The sequence below is a fragment of the Delphinus delphis genome, chromosome 10 (genome assembly GCF_949987515.2).
Source record: "Delphinus delphis chromosome 10, mDelDel1.2, whole genome shotgun sequence".
NCBI classification, from domain to species: domain Eukaryota; kingdom Metazoa; phylum Chordata; class Mammalia; order Artiodactyla; family Delphinidae; genus Delphinus; species Delphinus delphis.
In genome coordinates this window covers 86,243,890-86,262,376 of record NC_082692.2, presented here as the reverse complement: position 1 = coordinate 86,262,376, position 18,487 = coordinate 86,243,890, and the positions used below count along the sequence as shown (strand labels likewise).

The 18,487-nt window shown below is 45.3% G+C and overlaps 1 protein-coding gene across 1 annotated transcript in view; it reads right to left on the bottom strand.

Moving 5' to 3' along the window:
* Nucleotides 1-14,528, bottom strand: part of PPP4R2 (protein phosphatase 4 regulatory subunit 2) — a 154,261-nt gene extending 139,733 nt beyond the window's left edge. Inside the window, exon 1 of the mRNA XM_060022919.1 lies at nt 14,229-14,528. Coding sequence (XP_059878902.1) covers nt 14,229-14,503 — 275 coding nt within the window. The 5' untranslated portion in view covers nt 14,504-14,528. The remainder of the gene's footprint in view (nt 1-14,228) is intronic.
* Nucleotides 14,529-18,487: the final 3,959 nt, after the last annotated feature.

The window sequence follows — 18,487 nt, the reverse complement described above, 5'->3', positions numbered from 1 at the left end:
AGACTCTTAGCTGTGGCATGTGGACTTCTTAGTTGTAGCATGCAGACTTCCTAGTTGCAGCATTCATGTGGTATCTAGTTCCCCAACCAGGGATCAAACCCAGGCCCCCTGCATTGGGAGCATGGAGTCTTAACCACTGGACCACCAGGGAAGTCCCCTGAACACCTTTCTAATGTTGCCTAATCCTCCCTTTCAACTGAAAAGACAGCAGACTTTAGATACAGAACCTTCAGCAGGAGTATCAAGTTAGAAATGAACAACATTGTTTGGTTTTCTTAGTGTTTGATTTGACAATTACCTTCTGTTTATGTTTTTGCTGACAATTCATGGTGATGTTATAAAATTTCCTTTAAAAACAAATATACTTAGAATGTGGAGAAATTAGCACCCTCAGACATTGCTGGTGGGATTGCAAAATGGTGCCACCACTTCAGAAAGCAGTTCTACAGTTCCTCAAAATTTTAAATATAGAACTACCATATGACCCAGCAATCCTATTTCTCAGTATCTACCCAAGAGAAATGAAAGCATATGTCCTCACAAAAACGTGTACATTTATAAATGTTCATAGGAGCATTACTCACAATAGCCAAAAATTCCAACCCAAATGTCCATCAACTGATGAATGGATAAACAAAATGTGGTATATCCATACAATGGAATATTATTTGGCAATAAAAAGGAATGAAGTACTGATGCCTGTGACAACATGTATGAACCTTTAAAACTGTGAACTGTGAACCTCGTGAAAATATAAAAGACCACATGTTTTATGACTCCATATGTATGAAAAGTCCAGGATAGAAAAATCCATAGAGACATAAGGCAGGTTAGTGGTTACCAGGGACTCACAGAAGGGGCAAATGGGGAGTGACTGTTTTTATGGGTATAGGGTTTCTTTTTTGGGTGATGAAACTGTTCTGAAATTGGATAGCAGGGATGGCTGCACAACTCTGTGAGTAAACTAAAAACCTCCACAGTGTACACCTTTTAAGGGTATTTGGATTATATTGCAATAAAGCTGTTTATTAAATACATAAAGGCACACATTTATAACAAGGATAGATTTAAACTTTTTCCTTTTAAAGTTAGCATATGGTAGGGTAGTCATGTTAAAAGAATCATGATACTGACGTGGGGACAACTGAGGCTTGTAAAACGCCGCCCCCATTGTCCTGGCTTAAGCCAGCCCTGTGATCCAATGAGAAATGATGCTCATAATAACACAGAAGGCTCAGAGCAGAAGCAGCCTCACCACCTCCGCGCTGCCCAAGACGAAGCGTCTCCTTAATTGCTTAAAAAGTCTCAAGCGTGTGACTTAATTAAACTTCAATTTCTGGAGTGTATAAATAATGAAATACGGCATTTGTGTGTCTGCTATTTACGTTGGAGCCTATTACCGCAAAACACACTGAATTATTAAAGCGAGTAATTGCTTCTACTCAGACCCTCTTTTCTGCCATCTGCCGCTACCTCTGTTTCCAGGGCTTCTCCTCAACTGACAGGCTAAATTAACTCAGGTAAAGCTGATGCTATGATACGGGCCGGCAGAGTGAGCTGGATGGAAAAAAAAATCACGGTTCTTTCAAACACAGCCTGAAACATTTGGTGACTAGTTTTAACAGGGAAGGAAACACAGAAATATGAGGGTGGGGAAGGAAGCAGACACATTTTAAGAGGTTGAATATGCTCACCCTAGGGGAAGACTTGACTAGCAGAACGCCACTCCCCTCTCCCCTAGTGGAATCTCTTACAAGACGAAGCCACGGCTATCTGAATGTAGAAGTTTGCAAATGGGGTCAGAGTGGCAGTTGAAGACGTGGAAATACCTTGATTCAGCCCCTAGTAGGAGCGTCTGGTGATGGGTGGTTATATCTGCCTTAAGTGCTGGCAGCCAGAGGCACTAGTGAAGCTCCTCACAAACCACAGGTCTGGGAACACGGGAGACCCTTGACAAAAAATTTCCGCACCGAAGCTGTAAGTAGAGCCTTCACTTAGCAACCCAGACGTGACGCTCAGGACTGTACTAACAGTTAAATCACTTTTAACGACCCATGGTTTGGAGTTAAATCAACTATCTTTAATCTTCCAAGACAGACAGAAAAGCCTGAAGTCCCAGCATTACATGAACAGTGTTGACACAGTGCCAAAAATATCTGCCATGAGGGGGAGGCTTGATAAAACCGTTCGATAAGGGCATCCAATTACTAATAGTTTGTATTTAGTCTGGATCATGATATTTGAAACATGGCTGTGCTCCTAAACAAAGTCTAGGTCTAACGCACAGTAGGTGTTCAATGTCCAAAGCTGGTGACTTTGTGCGTCTCTAGGTGTGTGTCTCTGCTTTTAGCCATCACTGTACACATATACATGCTTTATGATTAGGAAGTAGCAGAGCAACGATTCAAACTCAGGCAGCTGGACTTAAGAAGCCCTGCTTTTAGTTATGACGCTGTATTTGGGGTCACACACAAGCGAGTCAGAAAAGGAGCCCCTCCAGGCAGATGAAGCCTTTATCTCTACTCAGAGCTCCTGACTCAATGATCCGAAGGTGGACTGGATTTCAGTCCTCACCCACAGTCCCGCCAGGTGTGACTCGCACAGCACACCTGCACCATCTCTACCTCCATAATCCATCCTCTCGCTCTTAGCTGAGGTCACGCACAATTGGGTTTATAATTCTTCTCCTTCCAAAACTCTAGGATGCTGCCTGGACTGATTCTCATTTCATTCTTCCCCCCGTGATTGTTCCTGACACACAGGGGATTCTATTTCTCCATCTCCCTCTTCTTTTCAAATTAAGATGTTATTGAGATTTAAAAAATATGAACCAGCAGCGCTGGTTTGAAATAAATGTCTGGTGACATACGAGGGGGAAGCATGAGGATTACATATTCTGAGAATGGGCACCTCTATCTCATTTCCTGAAAAAGAGCATAAGGGACTTACCATTTTTTTTTTTTCAGTACGCGGGCCTCTCACTGTTGCGGCCTCTCCCATTGCCGGAGCACAGGCTCCGGGCGCGCAGGCTCAGCGGCCATGGCTCACGGGCCCAGCTGCTCCACGGCATGTGGGATCCTCCCGGACCAGGGCACGAACCCGCATCCCCTGCATCGGCAGGCGGACTCTCAACCACTGCGCCACCAGGGAAGCCCCGGGACTTACCAATTTAAGCAAAGGAAAAGTGGTCTCCCCAGCTAATTTCCATACTCTTATGCCTCAGGCCAATAGGGATTTTAAATTTTTATGATAATTAATATACTTTAAATTGTTTCATAAATATATAAGTAATGCATATACTTATCACAGAAAAAAGTGTAAAATACAGACAAGCGAAGGCGGGCAAGGGGTAACCAAAGCAACTTCATAACCTCTGTTAACGTTGTGGTATACCATCTTCCAGAGTTATAACCACTATATGTAGGTGTGTGTATACAAATATGTAAATATGTAAAAACCTTTAAAGAATGGGATAATTTTTATAATCTGTTTTTTGCCCTTACAAATACGAACAATTTTCAAATTTAAAAAAAGAAAAGAGATTTTATCAAAGGGATCTTCTTCAAAGGGATTCTGGAAAGCCATCAAATGCTTCACATTTCAAGATCTGTTCCCAAGTACAGTATGCTTGTAAGCAATATGGATCTAGATGCATACAGAGCTGGCTTCAAATTCTAGGTCTGCCACTTGGCTGTCCCATCTCGGGCACACACTTTAACTACTTCTCACCCTCAGTTTCCCCATCTGTAAAAAGGGCCTGTTGATTCTAGTGGCTCTTTGCTCTTGGTTTTGGTGTTTCTTACTAGCGTCCATTTCCAGGTGTTTCTGGTAAGAGCACCTCAGTTTTCTTTGGGGGAAACCACTGTTCTCAGTTCATGAGGTTTGGACGCACTGAAGCATCGTCCCCCAGATGCAGACATCAGGGGCTGGTGTGCATGTGATCCAAGCCAGGGCGGTTAGAGGCAGCCCTGGGACTCTTGCTGGATGAAGTCTTTCCCTTCAAGGTTACTAAAGGAGGAAGACTTAAGCCAGACCCGTTGGAATTATCACACGGAAAAATCTGGCCTGAGAGTGTGGCCCACACAGAAGGAAGCAGAGTTAAAAGATGGAGGCAAGATGGTCACACATCCTGGACACACCCATGACTGAAGCTTTATCTCCTTTGCACGTCACAGTTTTATGAGCTAGTAAATCCCCTTTTCTGATTAAGTGATATGAGCTGATGAGCTGGGATTCCATCACTCCGAATGAAAAAGAATTTGACCTATCCAGTAATAGTACCCACCCCTTAGGTTGTTACGAAGATTAAATGAAATAACGTGGTGAAGTGCTTCATACGGTACCTGACATGTTTTAAGTCATCATTAAATATTACTTGTTATCATCATTATTATTAAATATTAACTTAGATGCATCAGAAGCCTTCATTTTTCTCCAAATATTTTATGTCCATGCCCAAAATGGGCGAGGCAGAGCAGCAAAAAATTTATTTTAAGTGTCAATACCCTAAATTATTGCAAAACGAGGTTTGAAGTGTTTGTACATTTTTAAAAGTTCTCAGACATTAACACCGACATCCATTAACCCGTTCCTCCTGAGGGATGAAATTTGATACTTGAACACTAAGGCTTGTTACTTTGGAACCAGTGGTCAGACAACCCGGCTCCTTTTAATTCCCACAAAACTGGGATGAGGAAAAAGCAGAGCAAGGGTTCAAGCCCAAGCAGAGACACAGGCCCCCGCAGAGCACTGTCTGTGAACAAAATTCTGCGTTTTGGTTTCTGAGGACACCTCCTAATTCCTGAAAACTCTTCACTTACCCTCTGCTTTTCTAAGCTCGGAAACAATAGTTCTCTGCCCTTGAGTGGAAATCAAAGCTACAGACAGCCTGACTTCCAGGTCTCAAAGTCTCCAGAACAATCGCCCAACCCAACCAGAGGCAGTGAAAAGGGTTCTGTCCCATCTAGTCCCCGAGCTTTCACTAAGGACCGGGACACTGGGGTTAGGGTAGCATTCGTTATATGTGGAAGCTGTCTTCATTTTCTCAAGACACAACCCAGGGAAAAGCCTGCCTAAATCCTTAGCTCTGGCTAACATTTGCTGAGACCTTCTCGTGTTGCAGGTACCGTGCCAGCCTTTGACTCACATCGTTTCATTTCCTCGTTGAACTTAGAAGAAAGCCTAGATTGGCCGAGGAGCACTGACTCATTCAAAGCCACACAGCCAGTCAGCTGGATCTAGTTAGGATTCAGTTTCTAAATAATAAAGCAACCATGGACACTAACGGTACTCAGAGCAGCACGTCACTTGCTGAGTGATCGCCATGAGCTGGCCCTGTGCTTGGTGTTTTATGTGCATTATTACAATTTCAGCTCTTTGGACCTCAGTTTCCTCTTGTATAAAAGGAAATCACGCTTCAGATTATGTGTTCTCTATTGCCTCCTATTTATGGAAAGCTTGGACTCTAAATTGTACCATGATGAATTTTTACCAGAAGATGACAGTCTTCCGTGTTGCTAAAAGAGGTCGGGGGGAGGGGCATCCAAACATCACCCTCAAATGCACCACAGTCGCTCTTGGCTGCCAAAAAAACCACGGACTCCCAATAAAGGCATCAAGTTAAGAAACTCCTCTTTCCAGGGGGCAGTTTTCGAAATTTCATCGTAGGAGATAAATCAAGCGCTGGGGAAGATCTGGAGGGGAACATACAACGAATTCCGTCTTCAACTGAAGCCTCTTCTTTTCTTTTTTTTTTTTTTTTAATATTTTAAATGGTGGCAAGATAGATATAACATAAAACTTTACCTCTTGTTTTCTTACAGTAAATTATAACATGAAGAGAAGTATTTCCAAAGGAAACAAATCTGTTCTCAAATTTTCTTCCAAGAACTCTCACCTATGGAGTTTCTAGGGAGATGTGTCAATAGGGCCACTATTGACGGAATTTTCTAAAGGTGCTAAAGCAGGTGCTACACATCCACATCCGTCAGGACGTTATGGTGGTGAGTGACAGAAACTCAATGCATGGAAGCTAGGACGGGGACGGGACAGTGGCAAAGGGCAGAAGCTGGCCTTGGGAACAACGTCAGAACCCGCCCCCACCCCGGCTGCTGGATGTTGCTTCTCACCCCTCCAGGTCACCTTGGGTCCATGAACTCTCCATGCAGACCAGCTTTCTCCACCTGGCAGAGACACAGCTGCAGCCACTAGAAACAGTTTTCCCTTATGCTGTCTCTGACCCCAATTTTTTAAATCCCTAAAAAAAAGGCTCTAATTTGGCTTAGGAACCTATCCCGGAATCACCTGCCACCTGGGACAAGGTCAGGTGCACAGAATGGCCACTCCAGGGTGTGACGGACCTTCATGTCCTGTGTGCCCCCTAGAGCCATTCCCCTCTCTCTCCATCAACAGCACTGAGGTTTTGATTTAAAGAACCATCTGGTTCTGTTAAGAGGATTCTGGATGCAAATAACAGAAACCTCAACTCCAGCGTGGAAGAGAAGGGCCCTAGATAGGGCAGGCCTCTGGATCTGTGGATCCCAGGGCTCAGTACTGTCCTCAGGGACCCATAGTCTCCTTTCTCTACTCTACTGCCCAGAGTGATGACTTCAGCCAAAGCTGGTTTTCTAAGGATCGTGGTGACAACTGGGACTATTTATTTCCTTGTTCATATCTAGAAGATAAAGTCTTTTGTCCAATAATGTAAAATAAGTCCTTCTCTTCTTATTCCGTTCCCTTTTTTTTTTTTTTTTTTTTTTTGCTGTACGCGGGCCTCTCACTGTTGTGGCCTCTCCCGTTGCGGAGCACAGGCTCTGGACGCGCAGGCTCAGCGGCCATGGCTCACGGGCCCAGCCGCTCCGCGGCATGTGGGATCTTCCCAGATCGGGGCACGAACCTGTATCCCCTGCATCGGCAGGTGGACTCTCAACCACTACGACACCAGGGAAGCCCCCGTTCCCTTCTTAAGCAGGAGCTGATTGGGCCAGCTTGGGTCATGTAACACCTGTACACCAGTAACTATTGCCAGAGAAATGAAATTATGTCTTAGCCCCGGATATATAAAGGTTACACTACGACAGGGATGGGACTGTCATGGCAGGCTTAGACCATTGCCTGGAGGTACAGTTCACTGTCAAATTGGGGGTGGGGTGGGAGAATGGAGGTCAGGAGCCAAAGACAAGTCTATTACATCACCCTCTCCCCAGTGGTTTAGGTGGTCTTGGCTTCATCCCTAACTCTACGGGTGGCCCTTGCTTGGTTTACTTCAATTAGCTAATGCCATCCCACCCCTCTACTCCTTCCCATTTCCTCATCCACACTGTAGGCATTTAAACCAACCAAAGCCAATGAGATGGGAGAAAACTTTCGCTGGTGCTTCTAGGAAATAAAAACACTCCCTCATCCAGAGAAGCAAGATGAGCCTGGAGCATCTTGTAGCGCCCGAGAGTAAGAAAGTGCTCAGAAAGGCAAAACTGAAAACAGAAAGCCGAAACACAGTGATGGGGGTCTACCAGAGGAGCAGAGCAGCCAAGTGAAAGAGCTACTCATCACCAGATGGAAACAATTTCAGCAACAAAATAAAGTCATACTGGACTGTAACTCAAAGCCCAAAATCAATATCTACCAGTCCATCCTGATTTATGACTGAATAATACAGGGGGGAGAACAAACACCATCTCCCGCACAAAAGAATTTCAAATTATTTATATAGAGATACTCCGCCCTCAAGGAGGGGGAACACAACTCCGCACTCCTTAGGTGGGAGTTGTGCACAGTGACTTCCTTCTAAACAGTAGAGTATAGTGAGGGGGGAAAGAGTAAGTCTAGAGTGCAAACACTAGCTCAGCCAGTGGCCAAGGTCAACGTTAAATCATGTCGATAGTATACGCACTCGATAGGACGTGATGAAAACGGCACTTTACCTCTACGGTCTTCCTCCAGATAGCCCATAACCCCAGTTATCACCATGAGTAAAACACCAGACACATTCCAACAGCGGAGTATCTTATAAAATATCTGACCAGTGCTCTCCAAAACTCGCAAGGTCATCAAAAACAAGGAGGGCTTCCCTGGTGGCGCAGTGGTTGAGAGTCCGCCTGCCGATGCAGGGGACACGGGTTCGTGCCTCGGTCCGGGAAGATCCCACATGCCGCGGAGCGGCTGGGCCCGTGAGCCATGGCCGCTGAGCCTGCGCGTCCGGAGCCTGTGCTCCGCAACAGGAGAGGCCGTAACAGTGAGAGGCCCACGTACCGCAAAAAAAAAACAAAACAAGGGAAGTCTGAGAAACTGTCACAGCCAAGGGGAGCTTAAAGAGACATGACAACTAAATGTACTGTGGTGTCATGGATAGAATCCTGGAACAGAAAAAGAGCACTAAGTAAAAACTAAAGAAATCTAAATACATTAAACATTAGTAATAATGTATCACTATTACTTGATAAATGATAACAAATGTATTGTACCAGTGTAAGATTTTAATCAGAGAGGAAATTGGATACAGGCTATATGGTAACGCTCTGTACTACATACTCCCCAATTTTTCCACAAATTTGTTCTAAAAAAGAAAACCTCTTAAAAAGAAAAACATTCCCTCTCTTGGAAGGATGTTACTATTAGAGATCCTTACTATTTTCCTAAAGGGTGTAAGATTGTTTTGAATAGTATTAGGTAACATGTAACTTAATAATATAAGTAAAGTCTTAGTATCAATATAATGCTGGCACAAGGGGGGGTTGCTGCATGTACTCATTCATTAGTTTATTTGACAAATATTTATTGAGTACCTACTGTGAAATCATCTCTGTTCTAGGTGCCAGTGGTACATTGGTTAATACGACATGAAGTGTGCATGAAGAGGGGAGGAGCAAACGAAGTAGGATTTTCATACAATGATGAGTGCTATTTAAAAAAAAATACGAAACAAGAGTAAGGAGGTCGAAGATGATGAGCAGGGTCCTTTTTTCTAGGGCAGCTGGGAAGATCCCGCTGAGGACAGGATCTGAAAGCAGAGCTGAAAGAAATGAGGGAGCTAGCCACACAAGGATGTGAGCAAAGAACATTCCACCACAGGAAAAAGTAAACAGTGCTGGGGTAGGAATGAGGGCATTTGAAGGCCAGTGTGGTTGAAGCAGAGTGAGTGAAGTGGAGAAGGGCAGGACATGAGATCAGAGAGCTAAATGGGCTGAAATCAAACAACGGTTCAAAGGCCACACTAAGAAATTGAATTTTACTCTGTATGATGGGAAGTTAGGCACTGGAACCAGCAAAGTGACCCAGTTACATATTTAAGATTATTCCAGCAGCTGTATGGAAAATGGACTGTAGAGGGCGCTAGAGTGGAAACCCCAAGCCAGAGAGAAGCTACTGTAGTCCCTGTGTCAAACTATGGTGTTTAGCTCAGTGGTAGCATGGAAGTGGTAGATATAGTGGGATTGGGGTTATATTTGGGGATAAAACCAAGAGGTCTTATTAACTGAATACACAGAGAGGGTGAAAGAGGGGTCTCACGGACCAATCAACAAAAATGAATTGGACAAGAATCAGGACTCACAGTGACAAAATATCATAGATGGTCCCCAAGATCTAGAGATCTGTAATGTGTTCTGGGGCGACCAGCTAATTATAGGATGGCCACAGACTTGGCATTCTGCTCTATAACATCATCCCTCTTTAGTGAGACATTTATTCAGGCTTGAACCCTCTAAGAAGACTTATCTCAGAGACCAAAGAGAACTGCAGGAAGTGCTGTCTCTTGATGAGCAAATACGCAGGCTTCCTCTCGGGGCAGCTCCAGAGGCTGCCAAGTGTGTAATGTGTTTCTGTATTGTCTCCCCTCCCCCCTCCCCCAAATTCTGGGAGGGAAGCAACTCCATTCACCATTGCACACTGAGTACCTGCCCCAGGATACATGTGCAATGAACATTTGCTGAATGACTGTGGAATAAAATGACAGAGGTAGCCTAAGTCTCCCTTAGAAGTCATATTTTAAGGGAAAACAGCAATAGCCAGGCTAACACAGAGACAAAGAATAAAGTTCAGGAGGGGGTTGAGGCTGACGAATCCGTTGGAGCTCTAGGCTACAGCCAGTAAATGAGAAACAGTGATTTTGCAAGAGATGGCACAAAGGGCTAAGCAACAGTCATTGATGGGACTTTGCAGCTGAACTTGTTGATCTCATCACAGGACCATCAAATGTCAGAGCTGGAAGAGATCTTAGAAAACTTATAGATCGACCCACATGTTTACAGATAAGCAAATTAGGGTGAAATGGCTCAGGACTAGAACCCAATCCCCTGGACTCCAGATGCCAAATTCTTTTTCCTATCACACAGATGGGCAGTTATATTGAACTTCCTCTTCCGTATGTAGGCTCAAAGAGGAGTTTTCAGAGCAAGCTGGAGAGATAGTCTTCTGAAATCCAAAGTCTATACTAATATAAAATTCTCATTTTAGAATTCAGTTCCATGAAGAATAAATGACCCCTCTTGATAAACTTTTCCCCTTATCATTCAAAGAAAATAAGGCAGCCCATCATGGTTCCCTTTTTGACACGGCTGCCAGGAAGGTTAGAGCTAAATTTTTCTTTTTCTAATAAATTTATTTATTTATTTAATTTTTGGCTGCATTGGGTCTTTGCTGCTGCACGTGGGCTCTCTCTAGTTGCAGTGAGCGGGGGCTACTCTTTGTTGCGGGGCGCAGGCTTCTCATTGCGGTGGCTTCTCTTGTTGCAGAGCACAGGCTCTAGGCACGCGGGCTTTAGTAGTTGTGGCTCGCGAGCTCTAGAGCGCAGGCTCAGTAGTTGTGGCAGACGGGCTTAGTTGCTCCGCGGCATGTGGGATCTTCCCGGACCAGGGCTCGAACCCGTGTCCCCTGCATTGGCAGGCGGATTCTTAACCACTGCGCCACCAGTGAAGCCCCGTTATAGCTAAATTGAACACTTAGTCCTCATAACAACAGTGGCCTCAGTGGTTAAGAATATGCCTGCCAATGCAGGGGACATGGGTTCGAGCCCTGGGCCGGGTCCCACATGCCCCGGAGCAACTAAGCCCGTGCGCCACAACTACTGAGCCTGCGCTCTAGAGCCCGCGAGCCACAACTACTGAAGCCTGCGCGCCTAGAGCCCATGCTCCGCAACTAGAGAAGCCACCGCAATAAGAAGCCCGCACACTTCAACAAAGAGCAGCCCCTGCTCACCGCAAGTAGAGAAAGCCCGCGTGCAGCAACGAAGACCCAACGCAGCAAAAATTAAAGATAAATAGAATTCGGATTTGGAAAAATTAGTAATTAAAAACAAAAACAGTGGCCTTAGTTTTTGTCAAAAAGTACTTCTTTCCTACTCCTCTTGATGACTTTTCATGTTTCATAAGTATTTCAATGGCCTTATTGTATATGTCTGTGTTACTGTTAGACGTCTCAAATTTGTTTTGGAAGTCAGCCAGGTCTAAATCACCAAAAAAAACAAAATAGAAGGAAGATTTCATTTCTCTTGTGCACTGGAACGGCTACTTATAGTGTGGTGTACGTTTTCAGATCCCACCCTTGACCTAAAACTCAGACATTACCTCCCGGCTTTATATTTATAGAAAGGAGAGCCCACCACACGACAGACTGCATACAAATGACTAGTTATAAAATTGTAGGGTCTGCCTGCTAACTAGGCAAGTCCCTGGAAACTTCTCCGAAATGAAAACAAGATGTGGAAGGAAAGTGCCATGCTTGCTGTGCTGACGTGGCAGGACTTCACTTACACCAGGACCTGGGGGGGAGCAGTGCAGCCTGGCCTAAGGATGGTCAGCAGGTGGTGGACTGGGTCCCACCCAGCTCCACGCTTGCTGCCGACTACTCCCCAGGCTCGAGATACAAGATCACCGTAGCCTTCGTCTCTTCTGGATTCTAGCCATGTAAAGAGATTAAAGCGCTCATTTTCTGAAAACATGAGGCTTTCTTTTCCCTCCCTAAAATGAAATTCCTCCTAAACCACAAAAATTTAACCCAGGCAGGATTAGGAAAGCAACAAAGGCGTCCATGCAGAGATCTTTCCTCCTGCTCCCTTAGTGCTCTGTCGCTGTTTCTGCCCAGGTAGCAAAAGAAACGTTAATAAGTCCCTGAAAATGTCAACATCGCCAGAGGACGCTAGACTTTCATGTTTATGCATTTGAGCCTGAGACTTCCTGTGGCTTTTTTTTTGTTTTTTCCTCTTTCCTGAGTTTGAAAATTTTGTTCTTTATTCTTATGGTGTTGCCCATGATTTCCATGATAATCTAAGAGATACGTTTAGAAGAAAAATGGCTTCAGGAGACACTGTTGCTCATGGAAATAGTCCTTCCCGAAAACAACCATTTGGATTCTGTTCATGGTCTCTTCCAAGTCAGAGCCAATTTTTTCAGGCAGAGACAAGAAAATGCTGCCCCAATGTTCCCAACACCTTGAAGGATGAAGACAGTTCCAAAAATCTATGATGTTTCTTCAGAAAAATTTCAGGAAAATTATGAATGCAGGCAAGCCTACTGTATGACACCTGCATTAGTACGAAAGGGCTCAACCTGTACCAAGACTGCTGGGATCAGTATCCTCATCATGGAACCTTGGACAAATTGCTAAACCTTGTGTAATATTTTCCTCATCTGTAAAATGGAGATAATATTAGTGCTTAATCAGTGCTTACTTCACAGAGCTGTCTCTCAAAGTTTGGTGTGCATCAGAAACAAGAGGAGTGCTTGTTAAAACACATACTACTGAACTCAACCTCTTGATTTTTGATTTTGTGAGCCTGGGTGGAGGAGGGAAGGGGTGAGACTCAGCATTTCCAACAAAGCCCCAGGTAACTCTGGTGCTGCTGGTTCAAAGAGAACTCCAAGAGAACCACTATCTAGGGTTATGGTGCTGATGGCGTAGTTAATGAACGTAACCTAAGTGTCAATAATGACTATTTTAATGTACTGTGGTTAACACTATGCCTTGTAAAAAGTTAGCTGTGATAAATGGTGTCCATTCTAATTATCTTCCAAGTTGTCCCATCAACTTACAAATCATAGCAACTTTGTAGCTAAACCGTAATAGAATCCATTACAAGAAACCTCAGTACATAAGAGGGAAAACCCTATTAACTTCCTAACAGAAATATCCTTATTTTAAAGAGTGAATACATTCATAAGAGATTGAAAATGGTTCTAAATAGACTTAAAAGCAATTCTATACATCACTGGGGTTTTTTCCCCTAAAACTTGTCCATACCCATCTGTACATTTCTTACCAGGCAGAAGAGAAACAAAAGCTGACACAGCTACTTACTAGGTTTCCTGACTTTTCTCTCACTTACAGTAAAAACGCCAAACCAAATTTAGTCATTACGGTGAAAAAGAAGTCTTCCACTCGTTTCAAGTAATTAAGGAGCCCAGCAAATGTGGACGTTGCAACTGGCAGTTATAACCATCAACAGTCTCCAAATGGTAGAGGAAACAGAGGGCTACAAGACAAGGGGATTTTTTAAAAGCTCTCCACAACAAAGGAAATGAAGGCAAATCCCTAACCTGCGGGTGTTCCAGCAACCCTAAGGCCAAAGATGAAAAGCTGTGGCGGGTTAAGCTCTGTGCAGATAAAGAGGATATCAAACAGAATGTCGAAGGCTAACATGTTTTCCTTGCAGGGCTCTGACCACACATGAGTCTGAAAAAGAAGGAGGAACAGGGAAAGCCCCACGCTTCCAAGGAGAACACTTCTTAGTACACTCTGGTCGAGAGCCTCTTCTGTTCTAAGCACAGGGGGAGATTCGCGGTTCAATGAGAGGCAGCCAGTACTTAGTAAACATCTAACTTTTCCAACTCAGTCAGATCTAAGTTTTTGGTAGATATTCTCCAGTGAAACATGAGAGTTAGATAAAGCATTCTTAAATCGTGATGGCTATTGAGAAATTCTACAAAGGGCGCATGTTTGCAAGAACGCAAAAAAAAAAAAAAAAAGCCTTTGCCCTGACAGTTAAAAATGTACCATGCAGACCACTTTCCCTGACACTTCTCTTTTCAAAAGGTACGTGATGACCAGCACTGCGCTGTTAACAGGACTCCATGAAGACGGTTTTTCATTTCTAGCGGGGAAAGAAAGAAAAGTGGGCAGCCCGTGGGTGAACTTGGAGTTTGTCCCTCCAGCCCACAGCCTCCCATGGACCGGACACGGGTGGAAGGAGGGAGACACGGGTCCGCGGATGGGATTCTGGGGCTGCCACGACTCACCTCGCCAACTTCTTCAGGCTCTCGGCGCCCCGACGGCTGGCTCGGGGGCGCGGACGCGGAGGCCGGCGCCGGCGATCGCTCTGGACCGCCCCCGGGAGGGCACCCGGGCCCGGGAGGCGCACGGGGGCCGGCGCGGGGCGGCGCGGCGGGGCGGACGCGGGGCGAGCGAGCGGCGCGGGGGGCGCGGCGCGGCGGGCGCGCAGGGACAGCCCCGCGAGCAGGAGCGCGGCCAGCGCGAGCAGGAGCAGCGCCGCCGCCTTGTTGCGGAGCTTCATGGTGCGGCGCGGCGGCGGCGGCGGCGGCGGCGGCCCCTGGGCGGCGCGGCCCCTCTGCGCATCGCGGCGCGCCGGGCGGCGGCGGCGGCGGCGGCAGCGGCGGCGGGGCGAGGGCAGCGGCGCGCGACGGCCGCCTCCTCAGCCCGCCAGCCGGGGACTGGGGTCCGGGCGGCCGACGGGCGAGCGGGCGCGCGACGCAGGAGGAAGAAGGGGAGGGAGGGGGAGGCGTGAGCCGGCCCGAGGAGGGGCAGCCCGCGCCTACCGTACTGTGTGGAGTAGCCGCCCGTTCGTCCGCCCACCCGCCAGCCGCCAGGCGCTCCGTCTTCAGGTAGGGCAGCCTAAAAACCTCTCACCTCCTCATTCATCCACTCATTCATTCATTCGTTCATTCATTCATTGTCTCCCATTCCGTTCCATTCCCTCGTTTACTTCCTCAGTTCCGTCATTCATTCACTTACTCTCCCATTCCATCTTCTCTTCATCGGATTCTCTCTCATTCCATGCATTTGCCCCATCATTTATTTTTACCCATCTATCCACGCACTCGTGCACCTACCCATACATCCAATCAGGCAGGGACATCTCTGTCCAGTTTTCCCAATGCAGGGCCTGGCACTTGGTGGGTACCTGTAGGATAACCACTCCAGATCCACGTTGTCTAAACAAGTTACAGAGTGAATTCTAGAGTCTGGGTTTGAAATCTGACTCTGCCGCTCGTGATCTAGGCTAGGTGATCATGAGCAAGTGGCACAACTTTCTTGAGCCTTAATTTCCTTACATGCAAACTGGGATTGTATTGCTGCTCTCCGCAGAGCCGTTGTGTGGACATTACATTAAACAAAGCATTCGAAGAAACTCGCACAGTGCCTGGCTCACAATTGGTGCCCAATAAAAGCTCTGTGATAATTAGTACAATAAAACAGAGCTCGTCATATATACATAAATGCACATTTTTTTCTTTCTGACGTAGATTTGATATAGAGTAATATTCACAAGCCAGTGTAGAAATGAATGTTTCTGAGACTTTAACAGCCGCAATCACCAGATGAAGTTTCCAGAGTTTCCCAGCTCTTCTTCCAGGGCATCCCCAAGCATCTATGTGAAGCATGAGGACACCTCCTCTTATTATTCACCATGAACTGACAGCCAGCGTTCTATTAACTCTCTTTTCTGCTTGGCCACGTGACAAGGAACAGCAGTTATGACGACGTCTCTGGGATTCTACAAGATTCCATGTTGCCTTATAAATCGTCTAAAATTCAGTTATATTCCGAATGGTTCTCATATTAGCGTTACATTTTAATTCTTTGAGATCCCATTGTATTTAAAGTTCTAGGAATGAGAATATTTAAACACCTGGAACCTCTGGCCAAGTAGACACCTAAGAGATGGCAGGATGCAGGCTCAAGGTGTACACAGCAGATGTTGCAGGTGAATGAGCACCAAAAAATCCATCGATTTCCACTGAGGGTGAGGTATCGTCCCGCTAGGATGCATTTGGAATTGGGGGAAGGATGTTTTGGGTTGTCACAATAACTGGCAAGTTCTACTGGCACATACTGGACCTCCCACAATGCTCAGGACACTCCAGCAGCACAAAGAATTGTCCTGGGCCAACTGCCAACATGGGGGGGGGCACTGTGGAGAAACACTGGGATAGGCTAAAGCCTGGTGTTCAGGCCTTCCAAGTTTAGAAATGGCCACTATTATGTTAGTATGTGGCCCAGTGAAGCAAGAATTCCCAAACTCTGTCTTGCCACTTCCTCTCTTCCTCAAGGAGACACATGCAATAAGAATAAAATAAGGCAAAGTAACACTTGGCTAACAGCTAAGGTTTTGGCCTCAAACACCAAAGTAGAACTTGGAACAACTAGGTTTGACCAAACAGAGGACTCTGTTTTCTTTTACCTTGCTGAAACAAAGGAAAGGCCTGATTTATCTCCTTCCCCTGCATCCAAATTCATGTTTGGGTTACCATTCTGATACCTAACATCATGGAAAAAAGATTCCAGATACCATATCTATGACTCATCCCATTTGTCACTTGGATGTCAAATATACCAAATGCTTGTGTATTTGTCCCCCTACCCCAGAAATCTGTTTCTCCCCTTGTCTAGATACTCAGTTGCTCAAGCCAGAAATTAGGTGGGAACCAACCTTGGTTTCTCTGTTTCCTCTCACCTCCTGTATTAGTTATCTGTTGTTGCATAACAAACTACCCCAAGTGTGGTGGCTTAAGATAATACACATACAACCTCATGCTTTCTGTGGGTCAAGAATCCAGCACGGTTTGGCTGGGTCCTCTGCTTCACAGGCTCTCAAAAGGCTGTAATCAAAGTGTTGGCCTGGGGGTGGTGGTCTCATCTGAAGGCTCAACTGGAGAAGGAGCTGCTCCCAAGCTCACTCACATGGTCATCGGAAGGGTTTCAGTTCATTGGACTGAGGGTTTCTGGTCCTTGCTGGCTCTTGGTCAGAGGCTGCCCTCAGTACCTTGCCAGGTGGCTTTCTCTATCAGAATAAGTACATCAGAAGAGCCAGAGAGAGAATGCCATCAAGACAGAGGTAACAGTTTTTTATTATCTATTTTTGGAAGTGACATCCCATCACTATGCCATCTTCTCCTTGTTGGAAGCAAGGCATTAAATTCATTCTGCACTCAGGTGGAGAGGATTACACAAGGGCCTGAATACCAGGATTACTGGGAGCTGTTTTAGAAGGCTGCTTCCCTCACCGCCCATACCCAAAGAGTCAGCAAGCTCTGTGGACTCTGCCTCCAAGACATAATCAGCATCTCTCCACTTCTCTCCTGAATTGTCAATAGTGTTTCCTTGACAAGATCAAACCTTGCCCAATTCCTAATGGCCTTGTTCCCATAGTATTTCACATAAGTTATTCCCACTCCATCCCCCACGACTCTGAATTATATGAAGTGGCTCTTCTATGGCCTAGAAACTTTCTAATTGATCTCCTTGCTTTTTCCCATGGCTTCTTCCAATCCTTAAACCAGAATAATCTTTTAAAAACATAAACTATTTCTCCTTTGCTTACAACTCTTCAGGGATGGTAACAAATTTTTAGATCTAATACCCAAGGCACAATCCATGAAAGAAATGATTGATAAGCTGGATTTTATTATAATTTAAAACTTCTGTTCTGTGAAAGACAAAAGTCAAGAGATTCAGAAGACAAGCTACAGACTGGAAGAAAATATTTGCAAAAGACACATCTGACAAAAGACTGTTATGCAAAACATGCAAAGAACTCTTAAAACTTAACAATAAGAAAACAAACAACCTGATTTAAAAATGGGCCAAAGACCTTAATAGATGCTTCACCACAGGTGATATACAGATGGCCAGTAAGTGAATGAAAAGATGCTCCATGTTCTGTCACCAGGGTGGTCCAGTGGCTAACGCTCTGTGCTCCCCGGGTTCGATCCCTGGTCAGGGAACTAGATCCCACATCCCACAACTAAGAGTTTGCATGCTGCAACTAAAAAAGATCTTGCATGCCACAGCTAAAGACCCTGCAGGCCGCAGTGAAGATCCCATGTGGCACAACTAAGACCTGGCACAGCCAAATAAATAAATAAATATAAAAAAACCCAAAAAACAAACAGTGAGATACCACTACACACCTATCAGAATGGCCAAAATCTGGTACCCTGACACCACCAAATGCTGACGAGGATGGGGACCAACAGGGATTCTCGTGCATTGCTGGTGGGAATGCAAAATGGTACAGACAGTTTGGTGGTTTCCTACACAATGAAACACACCCTTAACCATACAACCAGCAGTCACACTCCTTGGTATTTATTCAAAGTAGCTGAAAACTTATATCTATACAATAGCCTGCACTTCAGTGCAGGTTATTACTAATTCGTTATTAGTAATTCGTAATAGCAGCTTTAATAGTAATTGTGAAAACTTGGAGGCAACCAAGGTGTCCCTCAGCAGGTGATGGATCAATAAACTGTAGTGC